Source organism: Galendromus occidentalis, unplaced genomic scaffold (assembly GCF_000255335.2).
Source record: "Galendromus occidentalis unplaced genomic scaffold, Mocc_1.1 scf7180000076583, whole genome shotgun sequence".
Lineage (NCBI taxonomy): Eukaryota > Metazoa > Arthropoda > Arachnida > Mesostigmata > Phytoseiidae > Galendromus > Galendromus occidentalis.
Window position 1 is genome coordinate 66,381 of NW_003804572.1, and position 22,673 is coordinate 89,053.

The window sequence follows — 22,673 nt, forward strand, 5'->3', positions numbered from 1 at the left end:
TGGCTAGCGGAAGTCAGGTGCGGGAGTGAACGTGGTGCGAAATAACTAATTTCGAGTCCCGTCTTCTATCGCGACTTGCTACCACGAGCTATCACCGTCGAGAGATCGCCCGTCCTCTTTTCAATATTCTTTATGGGGGTATTGCAGGGTAGGGCTGCAGATCGAGTGACTTAGCCGAAGTCTATTGATGTCCGGAATGGAGAGCCTCTTACATGGGCGCTGCCGGGGGTAGTCAGGTCATCAAGCTTCCGATCGACTGGGAGGCAGCAGAGCTGACTGAGACTGTTTCCGTTCGAGCAAGGCTTGGAAGGAATGACGATACTGAATGAGACCTCGGGTCGCGAACGTCCATGAAAATCCGCTCGATCCTCGATCCGACAGCTCTGATTCTGGAATCACCCTTGCGAATATCCACTTTATCTGTGTGAACACGGATGGAGGAACTGAAGTGAGGAAGTAGAGCATTCAGGTATTTTAGGTCATCGCTGAAGCCCCCGGACGCATGGGAGACCGGAGCTTGATCTCTTCTAAGCTCGATCATCCTGTTCGATGAGCCGGATTTAATGGGGAGCGGGCTTCGGAGAGCTCTTTGCGCTCCTCCTCTCGACAGGAAATCGAAGTCATATCATTGCGGGGAAGCAGTCCGACTCCACAAGAAAACACTAGCACGTATCGAGTGAGAAGGAACAATTCAGAAACCTCGTGTATGGGAAGGTTTCGAATGACCGGCTTCGCCTCAAGAATGCACTCGACGGAGTCGATTATTATTTATCGCCGGCTGTTCACTACGAGTGCCGAGAGCGACGCTTTCTTCCTCCAGCTTAGAAGACTTTATTAAGGAAACGGCGAAATATCGTAAGTCGGGTAATACCAAAAGCATCGCCGATTCTTGATATCTGAGAACGCCTAGAGCGTGTGAATACACAATGCTTGGGCTTTCTTATCTCATATTCACGCTGGATCAAGAGCTCAGGGAGAATCTACCGGCACCGGACGAATCGACTCGGAATGGGAGCAAAATAATCCGCGACACCCAATGCGAGTCGAAAGAGATTTGTCGAGATGTCTTGAAGGATTAAGACCACCGGCTCTAGCGAGCCTTCGACCCTTTCGGTTTCACCTACTTAGTCCTGCTCTCCAGGACATTTCGATGATGGTGGTATCCGCAGTTGAGCGCCGCTTGCCCTCTCTACGTTCGTCACAAGACTCAATCGTAAACCACGGCATGCAGCGGTCGGTAGTCTCTGCAGGGTGTTCGGATTGTCGAGAGTACGGTGAGTAGATCCAAGCTTAAGGCATGAGAGTCTTTTTCTACTCTTCATCGTCGGTCACCGCACCGAGCTCAAACTCTCGAGATCCGATTCGCGTGTGAATCCTTCCGGAGAGCATCCGATCGCCCGAGACGATGGGGAGGCTCATCTCCGTACAGCATTACTATAGATTTCTATTTTTTGAATACTGCCGTCGAATCAGTCGGTGCCCAACCGAAAGCCCACAGCTCGTGCGAATGCTCAACGAAGCGCAAAACGCGTTTCTCTTGTCTGTGGCCGGTTTCCGTGCCGTCGCCCTCATCTACCGCGGATGCGAACGCGCTATTATTCAGCGTCAATCGATCCCTGGTGTCGAAAGCGGGAAGCTTAGGGATATCGCCTTTGAGTCGATCGCATGCTAAGTCAAAGGTCGTTTGTTCGACGAATCGCTTTGAGAATCATTCCTCGAGTCCGATCGCTTTTGCGGAATCGCCGCGATCGAGGAACCTCGTAAGCGGAATTATCGGCGAGAGTGATTCGATGTGAATCTTACCGTCTCCTCATGCTTCCTCCACCATTACATCGCTCATTGGAGGAAACGTTGGTCCATTTTTGTTTCGTTCCTCGGAAGACACTCCGGGCGTCAAAGTGTTTTTATCTCAATGGCCTTGAAATCGCCGTGAATCATGCGTTCAAGAGGTATGGAAACGAGCTGCGGTTGACATTCCGATATGGGGAAACTGTGCGTGCGTCAGAGTGGATATGCAGCGACAATCTTTATAGCAAAGCGAACCGCTCTGTGGGACGCCGGTAAACAATGGTAGGCTGTTGTTGGTGCAAACGTCGTAACAAGCAAGTCATTTTCGCCTCCACGCCATTTACGTTGAACTCTTTTTTTTACAACGGCTTCGCAGATGTCCTAAGGGAATTCGAAGACGTCTCGTCGGGTCTCCCATAATTGAAATTATTTCTTCCTCAAGCTCCAGTGATCGCATAGGGATATCCTCGCTGTGAAGAGACTGCGGAAACTTCGGACGGGAAAACAACGCCGGCCGCCATCCAAACTTCGGTAGCTAGAGGAGAGAGTCGGAACAGCTCTTCTGCGCTCGCTGTGAATGTGCGTAAATCATTCCAGGAATTGCAGTAAATGTTGAGTATTGATTCGCTACAATGTGGTGTGTTGGCTTCGAATCGCGGAAGATCGATAACGAATATTCATTGTTTGCATTGCAGACCGGCCACATCATACCTTGACAATGCAGGCTGCGTCGTGCTGCACCTCTTGCCGGAAGATTGTCTATCCAACAGAACGTCTCAGTGTTCTGAATCAAATATTTCATCGCTCATGTTTTCGATGCAGTTCTTGTAGAGCTCCACTCTCACTTCGATCGTTCACAACGGTCGAGGGGATCCCTTTCTGTGTCGCCCATGCACCTTCTCTGCGACCCTCGCCGATAACAGATACTCCTGAGATGAAGGTAGGATTTTTCTCTGCTCTCCTCCTCGTTGATCTCGTAGGTTCTGAACTCCCTGACGTCAGCCGCCATCTGATATTCGACGTTCGACGTCAGAGGAACCCGTAATTTCGGTTTTCGTTTTCCAGCTAGCTGCACGCGCACAGAAGCTCGTATCGAAGAACACGTATCAGAAAGATTTCGAGCAAGACATAAAGGGGAAAGTTTTGACGGTGAGTAGGGACGATATTATCATTTTCCTCAGAACCTAGCTCTTCCACGATTGCTCCATGATCTTCGCGGATGAGGGATAAAACTACAATTTCCAAAAGGTTGCAGAAGATCTGGAGACTCTCCGCGTGAAAAAGAACGGAGCGGTGATCTCGGACAATCAGTACCAAGGTACTTTGCGTCGGAAACGTGACATGGAAGCCAAAAGGAATGCCAGCGACGTCGTCAGACCACACACTGTCGAATTCGGTCAGTCTACCCCCCCCTCCCCGATGAAAACACTCGCGATGGGCTTCATCTGCCTAGATCGAAAGTCTCATCTTCGAATGTTTCGCCGAAGGTACCACTGCGCTCCTGTACAGCGCTGTCGATGGACGACCCGTGACTTTTGTTGGAAAATCGAACCAGAAGCCCATCGGATCCATCCACGATTACGACCCATACCAAGGCGAGGAGGATAAACCCATGTTCACGAAAACGGCCTACGTGGCTGGCTCGACCACCACGAATGGTTGGGAGCGGGTCGCTAACCTGAAAAGTATGTCTGCAGTTCCGGACTGTAACTAGGCGCATCCACGGGACCCCTGCTAGGCTCAATGCGACCGCAAAACGAACCTCGCGGAACTCACCCAGTCACAATCAGAGATTTTTCCCAAGATCCCCGCTGCTGGCTTCGGCTTTTTCCCCGTCGTGCTTGGTGACCTCGCATTCCACCTCTGCAGGCGCATTGACGATCCCTGCGAGGTCCATCATTGATATCATGGCTGACTCTTTGGTAGATGCTTGAAAAAGCCATAAAAAAACGATCTTGGAAAGCTTGAACCTGAATAAAGTGGAATTCTCGAGAAACCCCCGGATTTGATCACTAGGATCACGCTTCGTGTATTGCGTTTTTTATTCACCGAGATGATCGGGATTGCAGATCGGGAAGACACTCATCCATCGAGTGATAATAATAATTATAAGAGCGATCGCAAACCTAAAGCTCGAACAGGCAAAATGTACCGAGCGGTATACACGTACAGGGCGCAAGAAGCCGACGAAGTGAGCTTCAACGACGGGGACGTCCTACTCGGTAAGACTCATCTTCTTTGGTTTCCGATGCATTGCTCGGGCGCATCGCGAGATCGCTCCGTTGTGTTTGTCCGTGGTACCCTAATATGAATGTCTTCCGCTCGAATAATTGTCAGGATGCAGTGCGGTGAACGCGGGATGGACAACCTGCACCGTGCTGCGCAACGGGAAGAGAGGAATGGTTCCAGCGAACTTCATCGAGCCTGTCTGACCGGATGACAATTGTATCACTGTAAATTGTTTCAGCCGAGAAGGATAATAAATGTTTTCTGGAGTGAAGGATTCGTCTGACGTCATCTATCGCTGGAGAGAGAGGATCCCTTCCAGGAAGTCCCCCCCAGAGCTGATAGACTAGGACCGGGAGAATATCAGTCAGGCCGTTCAGAGTTTGAGGTCCACTTGAGAATTTGGAGAACGGGATTTCACGGTACCCAACTCGCCTCTTGCTGGAGCAGACGAGAAGGGCGCACCGAAAAAACGAGAAGAGCACGCCGAGTCCGCTCCATTCCGAGATTCAGTTGTGTTAAGGCCGGGCAGCCCCGAGGGTAGAGATCGAACGAGCAATGAGTTAGACAAGAGACGCCCTGACAGTAAGTCACTTGGTCAGTCAGTCGTGCGCTCGGCGAGTCAGTCAGTCAGTGACTGAGTCAGTCGCTGATACGCTGGGAGACAGTGCCGCAAGCAAACAGGCGAGGCGAGTGCCGCTCTAGGCTCTGTCGCCAGATCAGTCGAGCGCAGGCACAGAAAGGGCACGCGCCTAGGCCGCCTTTGCCGGGCCCTTTCTCTCCCGGCTTTCCTTGCTGCGCGCGCGCTCTGTTGTGGTCCTCACTCGATGTGTGTGCTGTCCTTTCGTCGTGTTGGAGGAGCGTGCTGAAGGTGCCTTCCAAGTAACTGAACGTATTTCCGAGTTCCGCCGTCGCGTGTATCCGTGTATTGAAGTGACGCGACCCAATAGAAAATGATCGGAGCAAGGGTGATCGCGGGAGCTGCAGGTGTCGTCGGGGCCGCCGGGGCTCTCACCTTCTTCAACTCGGACGACGTTCATGCGGCGAGCTCATTCACCAGATCTCCTCCGCGCATCGTTCTTCCGACACGAGAGCAACAGATCGAAGTTCTCAAAAAAACTCCAGAGTACGATGTGCTCATCATCGGCGGCGGAGCGACAGGGGCCGGAGTGGCCGTCGATTCCATCACGCGCGGACTCTCGACCGCCTTGGTCGAAGCAGATGACTTTGCGGCTGGAACGTCGTCCAGGAGTACGAAACTCATCCATGGCGGCGTCCGCTACCTTCAGAAAGCGGTCTTCAATCTCGACTACGATCAGTACAGAATGGTGAAAGAAGCTCTGAATGAACGAGCGAATCTGCTCAAATCCGCCCCTCACCTTGCCGATGCCTTGCCGATCATGCTCCCCGTGTACAGGTGGTGGCAAGTTCCCTACTACTGGGTCGGTATCAAGTGCTACGACATGGTCGCCGGGCGACAGTGTCTCAAGAAGAGCTACTTCCTGAGCCGTAAACGAGCTCTGGAATTGTTCCCCATGCTCCAAGAAGAACGTCTCTGTGGAGCGCTCGTGTACTACGACGGAGCGCACAACGATTCTCGGGTGTGCGTCTCGCTGGCGCTCACGGCAGCTCGCTTCGGAGCCAATGTCGCCAATCATTGCAGAGTTCTCAGTCTGATCAAAGACAAGGTAGGGTTAAGATCGCTCTGTGTCCTTTGTATTGACTTCTAGCTTCGAAGCTCGCTCGCAGCCGGAGCGGCTGCTTCGAGCATACGGAGAGAACAATTCGCTCGTCCTGGCAGCCGATTCAGGGCTGAGCTAGAAGAGTGAGCTTCGCACTCGTTTCGTTTCCGGGAAATACCAAACATGGGGTGAGGAGTTCCGAGTCGTTCCACTCCGGGATTTCGCGGATTCACCGCGGCCGTCCATCGACCCGAGACAAGTCCGAACGCACTCAGCTTCCACTTCCCGACCTTCCAGCGCTTGCTACGCAGAGAACCCGTGATCTGATTCACTCTTGTCAAAATGACTGGATTTGAAACGCCGCACATCTCAGAACAGTCGATTCTTTTATTCCAGTGGAATGATTCCGTCACCCATAGCTCTCGTAAGATTTCGCTTCAAGCGGCAGACCAAGAGTATGAATCCAAGAGTCTCGCAGATATTTCTCCCCGTATAATGAGCCACGACAAACCTCCTGACGGACACCGCGGCGAACGTAACGAGCTCGAGACTTGTCGATTGCGCACACTCGGTCCTAGAGAAAGCTCTCAAAGAAAGTCATCGGCATTGAATTAATCGATAAGACTTTTTCGAGGTCACTCATTGTCAGGAGGAAAACTACCACGAGATTAGAACGGTCAAGGTCTCCCGCTCCACGTTCTCATTGAAGTTTCATTTGGAATAATCGGAACCCTTCTCACCTTTACAGAGCGGTCGTGTTCGTGGAGCGGTATGTCAGGACGAGTTCAATGGCCAGAAGTTCGAGGTCCGTGCAAAATGTGTCGTGAATGCCACCGGTCCATTCACAGATAACATCCGGAAAATGGATGACGACTCAGTCAGGACAATCTGCCAACCGAGGTAAAGATAGCGGACGCCATCGGTACCGACTAGAACTTGGAATTTTCTTCGTAGAGCTGTCAGGCGGCTATAGTGACTTCCATAATCTCTAATCATTTGACTCATAATGCCTTCTGAGATTTTCCCTGATCGCTCATGAGCTCGTAAAAAACAGAGAGCCAGTGACGAGTAACTCGAGTAAAGCGGCGATAGCAGGACGGCATAAACATTTCTCAACAATGTCACTCCAAACCTTATCGGCTCTACAAGATCAACCGTGCGGGGCACTCGAGAATGTTTCGGAGCGTAACACGCGACACTGTGATGCATGAAACCGTTGACGCGCTCATTGGAATGGGATTCTTTCGCTCGAACCGCTCCCACGTGCTCAAGGAGATTCCTTTTTCGTCCCTCGTATCAGCGACCTATCCTCAAGCATCTAGAGGCGAGAACGGGACCGCGCGAGCGGCCGACCTTGGGATGTTTTTGAGCTCCCGATCCGATTTGAGCTCGCAATTTCCGGCGCGTTGTGCGGCACCACCGTGATTCACCCTAACCCTCCTCATATTCAACGACGCGTGGAACCCAACCGTCGAGAATCAACGAAAGCTGGCATTGAGAGAGGATTTCATTTTCGTTACAGTTCCGGCGTCCATGTCGTCCTGCCGTCGTACTACAGTCCTCAAAATATGGGTCTTCTCGATCCCTCGACGTCGGACGGCCGCGTGATTTTCTTCCTCCCTTGGCAAGGTCAAACAATCGCGGGAACCACCGATAAGCCGTGCAAGGTCACTCACGATCCTGCGCCTACTGAAGACGATATCCAGTTCATCCTGAAGGAGATCCGAAACTATCTCTCTCCGGAAGTTCACGTCAGGCGAGGCGACGTTCTATCGGCGTGGTCTGGAATCAGACCTCTGGTCCTGGATCTGAGCCAGAAGGTAAGCTTCACGATCGCCGGTGATTTCTACGACCGCATCTGCGATCGCATCAGCCGCCTACGGAAGGCGTATCGAAATATTGTGGAACAGAGAGCTCCCTTAGGAGGATATCGTCTTACTCGATCCGATTCTCTCGCAGACGAAGGCCGGCAAGACCGAAGCCATTGCACGGAACCATATCATCGAGCTGAGCGACTCTGGCTTGGTGACAATCGCAGGTGGAAAATGGACGACTTACAGGGAAATGGCCGAACAGACCGTGGACGCATGCATCAAATCACGTGCGTGGAGCTGGGACTCCTCGAAATTGTATAGACGATATCGAAATCGAAAGAGATGAGTCCGATTGATCCGCTGGAACTTTCCATAATGATTTCCCAGGTGTAGAAAACGAGAAGATTACCCCCAAGTACGAGTTCTCTCAGACCGAGCACGTGCTTCTCGAGGGTGCCGCTGGCTGGTCGCCGATCATGTACATCCGACTCGTGCAAGATTTTGGACTCGATCCAGAGGTAAGCAAACCGCCTGTGGTAGTCATGGATAGGTTCGCGTAGCATGGGCGGCCTGACGCGTCGGGGTCGCATTCGCGGCATCTCTTAGAGAGGACATTGGTCCTCCGCCCGGAGACTCACACTCAACTTCATTCTGAGGCATATCTCAACGGTGTTCCGGAGAAAAGTGATTTTTATTGTTTCTCCGCTGTCCACAGGTCGCTCAACATCTGGCAAGCGATTATGGGGATCGAGCCTTCTCCGTCGCTAAGCTCGCCGCTTTCACGGGAAAGAGGTCCCCCATCGTGGGTCGTCGACTCCACGAGGAGTTCCCATACATCGAGGCAGAGGTGCGGACTCGGATCATCCATCATCCATTGGATTTTTTTCCAAGACTGCTCTGGGAATCGTCGGATTGTGCACTACTACATGTTTTTATTTGCGGGGCTATTCCGTAGCATCGATAGAACGATCTCCTGTTGGCTGAAATGCTTCTTTCCCGCAGGTCCGTTACGCTGTCTTGAAGGAATACGCGTGCACGGCAGTCGATGTCATAGCTCGTCGGCTCCGTCTCGCATTCTTGCATGTGCAAGCTGCTCAAGAATGCCTGCCAAGAATTGTTGATATCATGGGCGAAGAACTCAAGTGGGACAACAAGAGAAAGAAGGAGGAAATCGCCAGGTGAGTCCGATGGAGGAGAGGCGCCCTAAAGGTCGATATTTCGACGTTTGAGGCTCGGAGGTTATTCTCGAGCGATCCCCGTGTAATTTTCTCCGTCTCGCTGGCAGAGCGACCGAGTTCCTAAACACCCAGATGGGTGGAGCCGTGAACAAGGAATCGAAGGAACAGAGATCGACGATGTCGTTCACGAAGAAGGAGGTGGATGAATACATTGCCAAGTTCATGATCATAGATCGCGACCACAAGGGTTACATAACGATGGTAGACTTGAAGAGGTGAGAACAGATCTGGCGTCGCGTCCCGGAGCTTGAACACAACCATAGAACAATCGAGGTACTGTTGCCAGAGTACTAAACTAGCATTCTTTCACAGAGCTTTGAAGGAGTCTGGCGAGGCTCAAGTCACACAGGAGCAACTCCACGAGATGCTGAACGAAGTCGATATCAATAAGAACGGTCAAATCGAGCTGGGCGAATATCTAGAACTAATGTCAAATCTCAAGAGCGGTTCAGTCACTGGGAGCCGGTTGGCCAAAGCTGTCGACCGCGAGTACGAGAAACATCTTTCCGTTGATAGGTCTGGCGGAGGTGTCTAATCTGATCGTTTCATCACGGCTTTTGCAATACAATCGATTGCCATAGAATATTTAAGATCCATACATTCATATTCAATCCGACGGGGAGTCGAACAGTCGAGTGGCAGCAGTGTTCAATGAGCGGGAGAGAAGGAACACATACCTATAGCTGGAAGAGGCGTCGCTGGGCCACCGCCGATGACCGTGAGGACTCACTCAGGGTGCGGAGAGCTGCATCGAGATTATTAATGATAAGTGCAATCCGATTCCCCCCATTGAATGCCCATCCGAATTGTGGGTGGACGGCCCATAGAAACATAGCAGTGAATGCGCACACCCACGGATGAAGAGCTCCGAATCCGGGAGTCTCGAACCTCGAGAAAGCGGAGAAATTAAGCTATCGTTGAAACGCGCCGTAGAGAATCGGCGACTTTCACTATCCGAAATATTGTAGCGGCTCGCGTTGTCGGAGTTTTTGTTTGGTGTAGTCCCGCGATCTAGTCCTGTCCTTTTCCGTTTAGTCTATGCCCCGTTAGAGGGAGCGCTTGCTATAGAATCCTCACCGGAGAGGTCCACTCGGTGTTGATGGTAGCTTCCGGTGATAATTAATTTATTTCATGAATGCTGCAAATAATTTGTGACGAAACGAGGAGGCCGTGGATCACAGTTGCACGTAATTTAAAGTCTGTTGCGAATGTATGTTTCATCCGAGTTCAGGTATTACTCGGAATTTTCTACTTCAATCCTTCCATGCTCATCAAATCCACTCAAACAATAAACTTCATGCGGATTGAATCGTGGACCCATCCCTCACGTATTGAGCTCCCGGTCTGATTCTCGGTCGAACGAGGTAGTCTCGACTCCAGCTCTTCCACCGATCCCGTATATCAGGGGAGAAAACTCGTTTCCGAAAAATTGAAAGTGAAATTCGAAATTCCCTTGGATCGCCCGTGGCAATGCCAAATCGAACCTCCCTACAGAGAGAAACGGAGGGGTCTTCCTGGATCAGTGCCTGCTGCCGTCAAGACGCATTGTTCTGTCTTCGTAAAGCTTGATGACTTTCCCTGTATGATCTTTCCGCATTTCAAACTGCCCCGATCGGCAGCAAAAGTAACGGATCTCTTCCAGTATCGACCAAGAGCTGCCAATGAAGTGAGCAGGCCAAGCATCTGGTAGGTCTATGGCGGGTCCTATGAAAGTATCTAATTTCTTTCGGACCGAATATCAGCGTGCAGGCCCCATGGTCAATGCAATCGGCCCATATATCGATGGATCTCCGACAATCACCAAGCCTCGAAATCGGCATCGCCATGTCTTCTGCAAAGAATGAACCCAAAACCAGATAGAAAGATTGATCAAGTTCCTGATCCTGCCCCGCGCCAGTCGTGAGGTGTCCAGAGCTTGCTCTGGTAAGGGTCATCAAGAGTACCTGGAGCTTTTCGCTGCCGAGGAACGCGTAGGAGAAGTCCCACCGGTCCATTTGCACGCGCTCGACGTTCTCACCTCCGATGAGATTCCTCCTGCGCGAATCTCGATGCCGCAATCGAAAACTCGAGACTAAACTCAACAGAATTTATTCTCCCGGTCATTTCATAAAGCTCTCTCTTCCGCTCGATGTTGACTATGTGATTTATCAGACAATGTAGATTCGATATGCAGCCTCGGAGATAGACGGCTTTCGGGGATCTTGAAGTTAGTTTCTATGTACCGAGAAAGCCGACAGGCCAGATGAACTTCTCCTAGCACTGTGTACTGCGGGATCAGACATGAGGTCCGTCCCCTCCGCGCTGGCTCCCGGGAGACGGGAATAAGGATACATTCGCACTTCGCACGTGAATCTTCTACCCTTGCGGGTCTTCTTCATCCTTCCCAAGCGGCGTAAACGGCATCACGGGTATCTTTCTCTAGAATGGGTCCCAGCAGGGGGTTCATTTGCGACATGTAGCAACACAGCCAGAACGTGTAACACAATACTGCTGACAGAGCGATGCTCATCTGGGCCAGAGCACGCCAACTCTTGTTAGGCACGAACAATGGGATTCCAACTCCGATCCCCACCCACAACAAGGTGAACAGAAAAACAGTTCCGCTCGCTGCTGCCATTTCTGGACGAGATGGATCCGAAGCAGATGATGTTTGGGGCTCGAACTCTGCGCGTAGGCACCGTGCACCCTCCAGGGAGCGAGAGGCGGGAATGCGTCACGATTCGAAAACAAACCCCGCGAAACGAGCAGAAAGTAGAGCCCAAATACCTCCGCTCGCTTCTGCGAAGCATACCACGATTTATTTGATCCGAAATCTCCGGAATTCAGATCTAATCGAGAGCATTAGATTTTGATTCGATGGCTATCGAATGTACTCAGAGGGGTTCGACCGGGGTTGCTGCCCGCCGGAAACCCCCGCGGTCCCCTTCCCTGTTCAACAGCCTCTATCGTTCACCCGTGTATCCAAATGCCGCAGGAAACTACCAGGCTCAAGCGTTCGCAAATCAAGATCGTTTTAGGTTTTCTTCGCACAGGAGGTATATCTCGCACAATCTGTGTAGCTCCCATCCGGAATCTGCTGTGAGAATATTGAGATCAACTTGACTCCTCGCGGAATGACGAATGACCATTCCACACCAGCAAGAGAATCCTCCTTCTGAGAATTCCCGAGCACCTCGCTGTGTACCACCGATTTCTCACATCAGGAGTGGAACAATTGTTTTCGCAGACGAAACGCTCCCATCTGCGTTCTGCGTTCTAGAATGCGAACTTCCAACGCCTCCGATGGTTCTGGCGCGGACGGTCAGCGCGGAATGATCAAACACTTCGGAGCAGCTATGCAAACGAGGAGCATGCTGATGGATACTTGACGATTCATAAGTCTAGATCTCTCTTCCCACGTGGCAGTCGGACCGATTATGGGAGGGTGAAGAAATATCGAGAGCATATCCAACAAGACGCTGCCTCCGGTGCATCGGGGCCAAAACTCCCATTGGTAGCATGTTCGGATCCTGTTCGGATTCTGGGGAGGAGACCAGAATCTGGGTGAGGAAGGGGCACAAGTTCACATTTAGGGCTTGTCGTGCATCAGACATCAGCGGCTTGTCGTGTATCAGCGGCGATGGAAAGAATCGTCTCTGAGCCCTCTTGATGGGATCGTACGGCATTCCCTTCTTCAATGCGCCGTCTGAGTTTCCGTAAGATGGGGGTCGTCTACGATATCAACTTGCGTTGGGAGACGCCCCACTCGGAGAATTATACCGATTCGAAAACATTTGTAGAAGAAAGCGCGCGAGGATCAATCCTCGTTTTGAGGCGCAATCGGCCGAGAGCCTTCACTTCGAACGTGATCGGCCCTTCGACACGCACTAACTTGAATGGATGGAGTCACTTTCGTCGTATAATGCGGAATAATTTCGCGTTATAACATTTGGCTGTCGGCACTCGTTTGTTCTGGTTGGTTGCTTTCTTTTTTCCGAATTTTTTTCGATGTCACGCCTCTGGTCGCGTGAATTTCTACAATTGCAACGGATTGAAAGCGTTTATGATTCGACCTGAATGGCGGTTTTGTGGTGGGTGAACAATAACTCTTTCAAAACCGATTGATCGATGTCGGTCTGACGATTATCTACGACTCCGCTCCTTCGAGGAAAATGAGCTCTTATACTGCCAGAATCTTACGGACATCTCCCGTGCCTGATGCAGAGCGTATGAAAACGCGGTCAATGAGTGTTCATTGAATTCGGTGACCATTCCACTCGAGGGCGCAACGGCGAAAATCTTTTGTACTGAGAATCTGTCACACAATGTCCGCCGCTGTTTTCCGAGGCGATCGGGACAGGATTTGAGTGTCCGAAACGGATTCCGTTCCGCCTCTCCTCCATTGTCGGCAGGGCTCCCTCCGGCACCGACCATGGATTGCAGAGCGGGCATATCCCGACAAATTTCCTCGATCCGAAGTATTCGGATGACTTATATTTTCGCACTTTGTGTACTTGTGTTCTGTGGTTCGCCTCTGGTTGTTGCTCAACAGAAATTTGCCCGGGTACTTTCTCGTCGGATCCTGCCGAATGGTAGACTTGAGGTACGAATCTCGGTAATTCCTTTATAACCTCCCTCGAGTAGCTTGCGGACCCCGAATCTATTCGCTCCAACCGAACGCCCAATAATTCATTCGGTCTCGCGCGCGAACTCGAATCTCCTTCTACCACGATTGCTCTTCAGCTAATGGGACCGAGATTTCGGATGCTCCAAACAGGTGACAGTGCCGTTCGAAGACACATTTCTCCGTAACGGTCAAAGATTCGCTCTCATTTCTCCGAGCGTGTGCAGTCAGGCCGCAGCGCTGACAGGCACCTTCTTCAACCAAGCAACTACTCGTTGCCTCCCGAAAGTTGTTATTCAGTAAGTGCCCATGGAAATCTTTAGGATTTCGCTTCCATACCACGCGCCTCCACTCGCCTTCGGTCACGGGTTATCTCCGACAGGAAAAACAGACAGTCTACAACTCAATGGCCAGCAACAACTCCGGCCCCAACCGCAACCCAGACGACGAGAGCCGCATCGACTGCGGCCCCAGCTACAACCCAAGCAGCAGGAGCCGCGACTACGAGCATGCCGGTCACTCCGCCGGTAACGGGAGCGGTCTCGACTCCTTCTGCTGCCGCTTCAGCTACGACGCCGCGTCTTACGACAACGACATCTCCTTCTACACCGGCATCATCGGCAAGGACGACGTCAGTGGCATCCCTTGCGACTACGCCGGCAGCTCCGTCTTCGACTACGCGTGCGGCATCCCCTGCTACCACTCAAGCGGCATCTTCCTCGAGTACTCCTGCTGCGTCTGAGGGGACTACGCCGAATACGACTCCTGCGTCGACCCCGTCGTCTTCCACGGCTCGGACAGCATCTTCTGCGCAATCGACAGCCGCGACACGGGCGTCGTCCACAACGGTTCCACCTACGGCGTCAACTTCGGCGCGAGCTTCAGCGACAACTTCGGCTCGAGCTTCAGAGACGAGCCCAAGTTCAGCTCCCGGTCCGGTGGCAAACCTGACTACGCCCCTAGCCAGGAGTCCATTGACCTCAGCGACGAGAACAACTCTAGCCGCCGGGACGAGCCCGATTTCCGGCTCACCGTCCAGACCAAGTTCAGTCCGAGTCCCTGATTCAGCGCTCCGGTCCTTAAGAGGAGCGACCTCGGCTCTGGTTCGGAGTCCGGCACCGTCTTACACGACGGTCAATTTCGCCTGAAGAGAATCTCGACCTCAAGTACTCTCTCGTCTTCCGAGCTATTCCAGTGCATCATCAGAAATGACCCTGTTCCGGCACCTGTGCCAGCAGCCAGCAGGGATTGCCTGGTTCGTCGTGGGACCCACGCGGAATCTCCCGATTCCGGATGCCATAGCGGAAGTAGCATTTATCGTAAACTCACTCAGAGAGCTACCCTCAGTCAAATCGAATGAGTCCAGAGAATTCAGCTCCCTCCAAAATCTTGTACCATGACCTCGAGTAGGACTGAGGCGATCGAATTTCTCGCGATCGTACGCAACGGTTCCCTAACCGATTGTAGAGCTTCACCAGCTGGAGGGACGATCTCTGCCATCATCGGGGACGGTTGCTCGAATTGGTCCCCCCTACTAGCTGAAATACGGTTCGAGTAATTCGAATACATGAATTTCGTCCTGGGAAGAGCAATAAAACAATGACGTGAGCAAATCGGCTCCTCCTTGATTGCATGAACACCCTTTCGTAGAGCAGCCCATCATCTCAAACGGCCCGCAAAGTCGACCATACGAAGGCACATCGGCGTGTCTGCAGAAGTTCGGGTAGAGGTACAGACAAGCAGTAGATACGGTGTCCATGAATTCAGGGTCTGTGCGAATCCCAAGCCCTTGGATCACATGCTTCTATTCACATTGTGACCGGAAATAATCGACATTGAGATTCCCGCGAGATCGTTCCGCTATCGACCGAGCAACTCCAATTGGCGGCGGTCGTCCGAGGCCGCTTATTCATATGTTAGGCTGCTACGAGAATATATCTTACGACCGAGCATAGAAGTGTTTTCGGGGCTTGAGTTCAGTCCTCTTGAACAGTCTGTGGTGCGCGGTTAGGGGTTGATTGAACTGCTCGTCGATGACATACGTCCACAGGGTGCAGAGACGTTCCTATAGAATCGGCTTCCAGACCCGCGGAGCCCCTCCAAGAGAACCTCGGTTTTTACCGGGTCGCCTGACCTCCCTCGGACTGACAGCAGTGATCACCGACATCATCGAGACGTCGTCGTCACTCTCCATCTCCAACCTCCTCCAGCCTGGGAGGATTCAAAATAAAAATCCCCCTCCCACGGTTGCTCTCCCCGAAGTTTTCCACGGTGGCGTGGAGTCACGGACGTACGAAAACCCGGTTCGAGGGCACACGATCTCTTCTCGCCTTTTCAGGCTGACTCGGGTGTCTACCAGCGAGCAAGCGAAAACCCCACGGGGCCTCGCAGCCCATCCGTTCATGCGTTGTGGTGCTCCAAGTTGCGGCGGCGAGAAGGGAGAGGCTCAATGTTTTGGAAGTGAGCGCTGTTGTTGCCGCCGATCCACCACCACCCTAGCCGCTGCTGCTGCATTCGAGGAACGATTCGGAAGTTGCGTGATGTCTCTTTGAATTGTCGAGAGCTCTCGCCTGCTCGCGGTATCGCGTTTCGAACCTTTTGCAGACCGATGGGTCTGCGGTTCTACGCTGATGAGTGGCGTTGACAGCTGTGACTACCATAATTTCCTGTCAGGTTCCATCGGAGCGCCCAGCTGTAGGGTAGGCCGAAAATGAGCAAAGCTCCAACCGAGCAAGCATCGAGTCGGAAGTGACGACAGCTCGCGAAAGAGCTCGCAAAGGCTCCAAAATTCGCTTGCGGGAATCCCCGCTGGAATTCGGACAAGTTCGAAATCGGCTCATCGGGGTGTGCCTTCGAATGTCTTGGAAACTCACGGATTCCTAGCGTCTGATGAAGCGACGTTCGGAGAGAAGATCGTTGAATCCAAGATGACGCGGCGGAATTTCTCTCTACCCACCAACTTACTAATGGAGATTCAGAGCTCATTTTGGTTCAGACATCTTGTCAAAGCTTTATTAGGAGTTGGGATCGTCGTATTCTTTTGTGAGGTGAGTAGCAAGCTCAATCACTTCTTCATGAATGAGACATTCTGCAAAGCTGTACTCCAGATTCAGTTCTCGTATTCGGCGACTTCATTACAGGTGGTCATCTACTACTTAGTTTTGCTTCAATGCACTTGGCCCCTCTTGGACAATGCCTCGAAGGATGCTGGCATCTTCTCGGGACGAGTGAACGATTACCCTTTGAAAGTGAGTGGAGTATTCGGTCGATTCTTCGCCATGATTAATTCTTAGCGCATCAAATGCTCTCGCGAACGCCCCCGAGTTCTCGAAGAGTCTACCGGCTCAGCTCATTCGAGCCCGGAGCTCTTTACGGACCGGAGCGGGCAACGATACATGAGTTTTCTTCGTTGATGAGCGCTCTTCCATCAGGAGGGTAACTCGCTGGGAGTGCCCGCTGCAACAAAGCATTCCTTGGATTATTATTCGACTGTCAATGCTGTAGACGATATCCGAGAGATTCATCGCGATCAATTGTTGAACGATACTACGAGAAGGATCTCGACGTCGTCAGTATGTATCATTCCTAATTCGAGACTATGACGCTCCGCAGGTCATGATGATAGCCGACACCCATCTTTTGGGCCCATTCAAAGGTCACTGGTTTGACAAGCTCCGCAGAGAATGGCAGATGAGTCGAACATACGCCACGGCGATGACTCTGCATCAGCCCGACGTCATTGTTTTCTTAGGTTTGTTTCCGATCGGTCGTAGGGTATCGAAGTACTCGGTAATATCTCTCCTCGGTATCAGACATGATCAGCAGACAGAATACCCTCGTGGTATGTCAAACCAACTACTGTACCCTCAAGCGTTGCTCCCAACAGGTGACATTTTCGACGAGGGACAATGGATGGATAATATGCAATTCAATAAAGACTTCCAGAGATTTCAAACGCTTTTCCCAAAACCGAAGAAATCCACCCTCATCGTGACAGCTGGAAACCACGATGTCGGCTTCCACTATAAGTAGGTGTTATGCATTTCGATAATGAGGTTAACCTTGGCGGCTGGATGAAGATACATAGGAAAGGATGGCGCGAGGAAAGCAATTTCACGGCAGACCTCTCATCTTTCAGGATGACGAAATCTCTCCTGTCGAGATTCCAGAGACTTTTCTCTCAATCTGAGTCCGGAGTCGAAATGATCACCATAAAGGGGACCACATTCTTAGGCAAGTGAGAGCTGTCATTCACTCAGATCATCACGGAGACGGGAGGTGGAAACTCGTTGCCATACTCTCCCGAGCCCGAAAGTAAATGCGGGAAAGCATGACCTGATCCCGTATCTAAATTCAAAAACTCGGACTTATTGCAGTTTTGAATTCGATGGCCCTCGATGGAGACGGCTGCTCGTTTTGTGCAAGCGCCGAAAAAGATTTGAGTCGGTTCGAGCAAGCACTGAATTGCAGTTTGATGGTCCACGAGAAGCGAGCTGTGGATCAGAGCTGTGAAAAAGCTCTGACGCAGCTACCTCACTACTCCCGGCCGGTTATTCTCCAACATTTTCCTCTATTTCGATCTGACGATAGCGTGTGCCAAGAGAGAGATGAGCCGCTCGGGGCTGCTATCGAGAAGTATCGAGAGAGATGGGAGGTCATCTCTAAGTCGATGACGAAGAGACTCTTGAAGTTGAATCCGCGAGCGGTATTCAACGGACATATCCATCGCAGTTGTCTAAACGTGCACACATACGAGGATCATACAACCCGAGAATGGACGTTGAATTCATTCAGTTGGAGAAATACGAATAACCCGAGCTTTATATTGGTGAGTCAGCAAATAGGTGTACGTGTATGCATGATACGTAGTTGATGAGGTCACAAATCGCTCACGATGAATTTCCTGAGAGTTTTCGAAATCGTGCTCGATCACGGTACCTGAAAGTTCTGGCCCTGTCGTCTTTTCTGCGCGGAATAATCTGCGAATCGATATGGAGTGTTTCACGTTTCTCTCTTATATTTTGCAGTCAGTATTCACACCGGATAACTTCGCGGTATCAAGGTGCTTCATGCCAAAGGAATCAACGGTTCTCTTCACCTACCTTGTATCTTTGATGGGTATTGTTTTATGGGTTCTGTTCCGACGCTACCGATGGATCCGCTACCAAGGATTCGTGAAACTCCCCTTGCAGCGATCCTGACGACAACCCGAGGTACGTAAGCAATGTAGCGATCACGATCGGCAGAACCGACACCGCCTCGTGAGGAATGCACGAGAGGAGCCTTGCCGCATGCAGGATTCCTCAGTAGTAGCTTGATTATCCGGACTATCATATATTCTAGCGAGAATCTAAGCATTCCTCATGACCGGGCTCCGTTGCAAGCCCTAGCCGTGAATGACCTATCACTTCCTGACGATATTGAAGGTCTTTCATCGTTTGCTTTTCAGAGGGATCTCGTGAAGAGGGTTTATTCGGACTCATCGGTTCGCCGCATGAGACAAGGATGAAACATCTCTGAGAAGCGGGCGGTAATCGACTCCGCCGACGGGGGTTTCCTGCTCACGACGAAGAATTCGTCTGTTATCCTCGTGATTGGCCTCGCCAAAATCGACCCGGAATATCTCCGGGCCTCCTTCGTATCCTCAGATGATGGAAATTTGATTCAGTGACTCCAGAATGAGTTCTGTACTCTTGCTTACGCGGTGTCTACCGTATTCAGTTAAAGTTCCCAGCATAAGTGTTTCAGCCAGTTTGCTCATTCCGCGTGTTCCGGAGCGTCTTGTATAATACATCAATGGAGCTCTTCCGCTGACTCGAGGATGCGGAAGTAATGTTAGGATTGTATCGATGGCGCACAGCACAATCGGCTTGAATCGAATGATGGACGATCGCGACAGGATATGCGTCGATATCTGTCGCGTCCATTCCGTGCGGAGCTCGCGGCGTTGGAGAGTAAGCGAGTTGAGGCCGGCGCTCATGCTACATCTGGACGAAGCGATCAATTTTTGCGACTCGAGATATTTCAGGGTCCGGCATTCAGGGACGGAGATGTTGGGTCGGTAAGGTATTTTTCGTATGGAAAAAACAATAAAGACCGAGGAATTTACTCAGGGGACGCTGCCCTCACTCCAAAATACTGTCGGAAGAGGAACTTTCTGATAGAGTTTCGAGCTCATAGAGGGGCTGTGAACCTTTTCGGTTTTGGAAGATCATTGTGTTCGTCGGCTCGATGTTCGGAAGCGGAATGGCGGGTTGAAGGGCAACCCAACGAAAGGCATTCCCTGGCGTGGCGATTCGCGCTCCAGGACGATGCCGTGCAGCGAGACGCTCAGAAGAGCTTTAGAGACGCGGAGCTTCTTCTGCAAAGAATAGGGGTCGGCTTCGAAGCTGAGGAGCCTGCGAGGAGAGTGTCGCTCCACCGTCAGGCTGAGTCTGGGTGATGCCCAATGAGGTAGCATCTAGACTCAGAGCTTTCTGACGAGGCGGGTATCCGGGAGAGGCAACTGCCGATCAGCTGAGAGACTTCAACGGTGAAGATGTAATGGGAGGCAATTCCTACGGACGTGGGTGCGTGTCCATCAACCGAATGCGGGCCTCTCAAATATGCTACGCGAGTAGGATCCCCTAACACGGGGTGTAGCTTGCTGCCAGACGTCTTCCTGGAATGAAAAAGCCGGAGGTTTCCTTCTGCCCGAAACGCAATGTTGGAGCGTTGTCGGAACAATCCCCGACCCAGGTCAGAGATGAGCGGTCGCCCACGGTCATTTCAACCGCAGGGAGATTAAAAAAAAATCCATCGGTTATAAAATGACAGTGACGATACTTCCTGAGTGAAGTGCGAGCTCCAGGCTCATTCGGGTCAGCTCCCTTATCGGCCTCGCTGGCCAACACTCTGAGCCTTCTGCCGGCGGATCTCGCTCGGGAGTCTCGTGGAAGCCTTCGATGGATCGGATCGTACTTCTCGAAAGCTTGTTGGCCGCGCTGTTTAAGAGAGATCATCAAGTGGTGCCAATTCAGGTAGAACTATGCCTCTGAATGGATGGCTCATTGTTTCCTCGCCGAGGCTCCGGCCTTGTTGATTGCCTGAACGACCCGCGAATCGAATTGGAGAGTGACCGCACAACAGGTGATCACTGTCGAAAAAAACGAGAGGAGGGTAGCAGTGTTGATGCGAAACTTAAGGGACATTTCCAGCGAATCTCTGTCGGCTTCGAAAGCAAGCTCCCTCCGGAGAGTTTGCAGGATGATTGCTTCCCTAGTCGTCATGAGAAGAGTCTTCCCGTGCAAGCATCGCTCGGTCTCATGGCAAATCCTCTCGATGAACGTTCCGCTGTGGCAAATTACGTAGACCTCGACGAGCTTCAGGGCAGCGTCCAAGACGATCCCGCTCAAGGTATCAACCAAGTCGTCTTCTGCCGAGTCGCCGATCGATAGTCCGACCTGCATCGTGACCCCGCAGAAAATGCTCACAAACTTCACAATCACGAATCTCCTGAAAACTCCGTTCACCTTCTCCAGCATTCGTCGGATACGGCGTTTTCGTTTTATGATGGAGTTGGACGAGATAAGGTAGGACTCCGATTGCACAGCTTCTCTGATCGTGTCCTGTTCCGATCGGATTATCTCGAGGCATTGCAGGTAAAAAATAAAGGCGGGAACTTGCGCGAAGAATACGAATATGCTGCTCAGGTACACAATGGATGTGAAGGAGTCTAAAGTTTCAACAGTCATCAGAAAATCGTAGACCGCTTTCACCGTCAAAGGTATGCTGAGAGCGATACCGACCACGAAAGCGCGCATGCTGAAGAAGGATCTCGTCTTCTCGTCACCTCGGACGAACATACCATCGAATTTCGGCACATGGAATATGATGATATAAGCGGATTCCAGCTCCAGGATATTCAGAGTCAGATAGTAGAGAAACTCGACGATTGTCAGGAACGTCCCCTTGAAGAATACTTGACACAGATAGACGATGTTCTGATATACATCCAAGCCGAAACAGCTCACGAACAGAGAACGCATGCACCAGCTCGATGATGTCTTGATGATTCGGCGCCACCTGGGACGATGAGTATTCGACGTTGAGCCGAAAATCGCGAAGAGACACCGGTAGGACGCGTAGCAGGCGAAGAATCCCGGAGGTTTCACAAAGTGACTTATGCGCTCGAGTTTTTTCGCGAAAAGAGACTCAAAGCACCAGCGCTGCCTGACAGCGTTCACCTGCGGGCCTCCTCTTCCGCACAGCTGCATCTCAACAGTTTCGAGACGCGATGAGAATGGCTCGGTAAGCGCTCCAGGTCCTGAGAGACTGAGCTCCGCGCGAGGGAACGATTCCTTCCGCTCGGGTGCAACCCCTGTTTATTCCGAAGGACGTCAAATGAAGCTTTTATCTCCCGAGGGGGCGGATACATCGATCGTCTTGTATAGGATCCGTGTCATTGTCTCCCAGCCAAAGACGCCCTGCAAGTCTATCGCAATGCGTTCGGCGACGATTCTCGTGCATTTCGGAAAAAATCTAGTGACAGCATACGGAGCTGAGGATTCCGATCCTTACGAATCTGCTCCACGATCCTGTCGGGTCTCCGGGATGCCCGGGCGAAATTTCTTAAGAAATCCGTTCTGAAGTGGGGAGAAGGAATCTCCGCTTTTAAGGAATCTAACGTAGGCGAAGCTTAGCGTATCTTGCGTATTTTGTATAATCGGATAGGGAAAATCGCAGAAGAAAAAAAATCCGTATACGGAGAATCACGCAAAAAACTTATCGATTTCGGTGACAGGGTGGGGTTGCTTATTTCGATGGCACTCGTCTCTCGATTTCGAATTTGACGAATAGCAAATGAGTTGGGTAAGCACCATGCACCGCTCGGACTTGGGTCGAGATGACCTCGTGCAGACGCTCTGGGGGGAGCATCGCCGAAAGAACTGAGAATCTCTCCCCTCGCGTCTCACAGGATCTCCCATGAGAGATTTCCAGTCTGGTACCCATTCCAAATCTATCGGAGAATAAACTTTCTTACAAAAAGCGGGATAGTCTGTCGCCTATTCTGAGACGATTCCCGCCAGGAGAATGACTTGTGGAAGCAATAATGGACATGGATCCTGCCGAGGCCTTGTCAGAATATTCGCGAAATCTTAGTCCTTGGATGCATCGCTTCCGGCGCAACCCTTCGGGCTAATCTCCTATAGGCCTCGTGCAACTCCGCCGAAGGCCCAGTTCACGCTGAGGTCTAAGAGCTTCAGTATTGTTCCAAGCTAGGGACGACAACTGAGTTTCTTTGGAACTTTGTTCGAGTCCGTTCGGTGAGGTGACAACGCGC

At 51.6% G+C, this 22,673-nt stretch overlaps 4 protein-coding genes across 4 annotated transcripts; 3 read left to right on the forward strand and 1 right to left on the reverse strand.

Moving 5' to 3' along the window:
• The first annotated feature begins 1,153 nt into the window (after positions 1-1,153).
• Positions 1,154-4,279, forward strand: LOC100901903 (LIM and SH3 domain protein Lasp). Its single transcript, XM_003739671.1, has 8 exons — positions 1,154-1,274; positions 2,231-2,367; positions 2,484-2,728; positions 2,854-2,937; positions 3,037-3,184; positions 3,276-3,473; positions 3,858-4,010; positions 4,126-4,279. Exons 3-8 carry the CDS (start codon positions 2,507-2,509, stop codon positions 4,218-4,220), a joined length of 900 nt encoding a protein of 299 aa, XP_003739719.1. The 5' UTR covers positions 1,154-1,274; positions 2,231-2,367; positions 2,484-2,506; the 3' UTR covers positions 4,221-4,279.
• A 563-nt stretch (positions 4,280-4,842) lies between these two features.
• Gpo1 (glycerophosphate oxidase 1) lies at positions 4,843-9,283 on the forward strand. Its single transcript, XM_003739729.2, has 9 exons — positions 4,843-5,702; positions 6,445-6,596; positions 7,219-7,516; positions 7,662-7,797; positions 7,904-8,028; positions 8,226-8,357; positions 8,513-8,688; positions 8,796-8,963; positions 9,061-9,283. The coding sequence occupies exons 1-9, from the start codon at positions 4,968-4,970 to the stop codon at positions 9,281-9,283; spliced, it is 2,145 nt and encodes a 714-aa protein (XP_003739777.1). The 5' UTR covers positions 4,843-4,967.
• A 6,625-nt stretch (positions 9,284-15,908) lies between these two features.
• Positions 15,909-19,463, forward strand: PGAP5 (Per1-like protein PGAP5). The gene is made up of 8 exons (XM_003739730.2): positions 15,909-16,398; positions 16,492-16,599; positions 16,964-17,102; positions 17,238-17,379; positions 17,490-17,584; positions 17,728-18,179; positions 18,379-18,564; positions 18,801-19,463. The coding sequence occupies exons 1-7, from the start codon at positions 16,279-16,281 to the stop codon at positions 18,550-18,552; spliced, it is 1,230 nt and encodes a 409-aa protein (XP_003739778.1). The 5' UTR covers positions 15,909-16,278; the 3' UTR covers positions 18,553-18,564; positions 18,801-19,463.
• A 934-nt stretch (positions 19,464-20,397) lies between these two features.
• LOC114828629 (uncharacterized) lies at positions 20,398-21,606 on the reverse strand. Its single transcript, XM_029113360.1, has one exon. It carries the CDS (start codon positions 21,604-21,606, stop codon positions 20,398-20,400), a length of 1,209 nt encoding a protein of 402 aa, XP_028969193.1.
• Positions 21,607-22,673: the final 1,067 nt, after the last annotated feature.

Bases quoted from the DNA above. Each gene is read 5' to 3' on its own strand.
- Gpo1 (XM_003739729.2), top strand. From the start codon at position 4,968: ATGATCGGAGCAAGGGTGATCGCGGGAGCTGCAGGTGTCGTCGGGGCC. The intron at 5,703-6,444 runs GTAGGGTTAAGA...TCACCTTTACAG, and splicing joins TCAGTCTGATCAAAGACAAG to AGCGGTCGTGTTCGTGGAGC. The intron at 8,964-9,060 runs GTGAGAACAGAT...ATTCTTTCACAG, and splicing joins ACGATGGTAGACTTGAAGAG to AGCTTTGAAGGAGTCTGGCG.
- LOC100901903 (XM_003739671.1), top strand. From the start codon at position 2,507: ATGCAGGCTGCGTCGTGCTGCACCTCTTGCCGGAAGATTGTCTATCCA. The intron at 2,729-2,853 runs GTAGGATTTTTC...TTCGTTTTCCAG, and splicing joins CAGATACTCCTGAGATGAAG to CTAGCTGCACGCGCACAGAA. The intron at 4,011-4,125 runs GTAAGACTCATC...AATAATTGTCAG, and splicing joins CGACGGGGACGTCCTACTCG to GATGCAGTGCGGTGAACGCG.
- PGAP5 (XM_003739730.2), top strand. From the start codon at position 16,279: ATGACGCGGCGGAATTTCTCTCTACCCACCAACTTACTAATGGAGATT. The intron at 16,600-16,963 runs GTGAGTGGAGTA...GACGCTCCGCAG, and splicing joins TGAACGATTACCCTTTGAAA to GTCATGATGATAGCCGACAC. The intron at 18,180-18,378 runs GTGAGTCAGCAA...TATATTTTGCAG, and splicing joins ATAACCCGAGCTTTATATTG to TCAGTATTCACACCGGATAA.
- LOC114828629 (XM_029113360.1), bottom strand. From the start codon at position 21,606: ATGCAGCTGTGCGGAAGAGGAGGCCCGCAGGTGAACGCTGTCAGGCAG.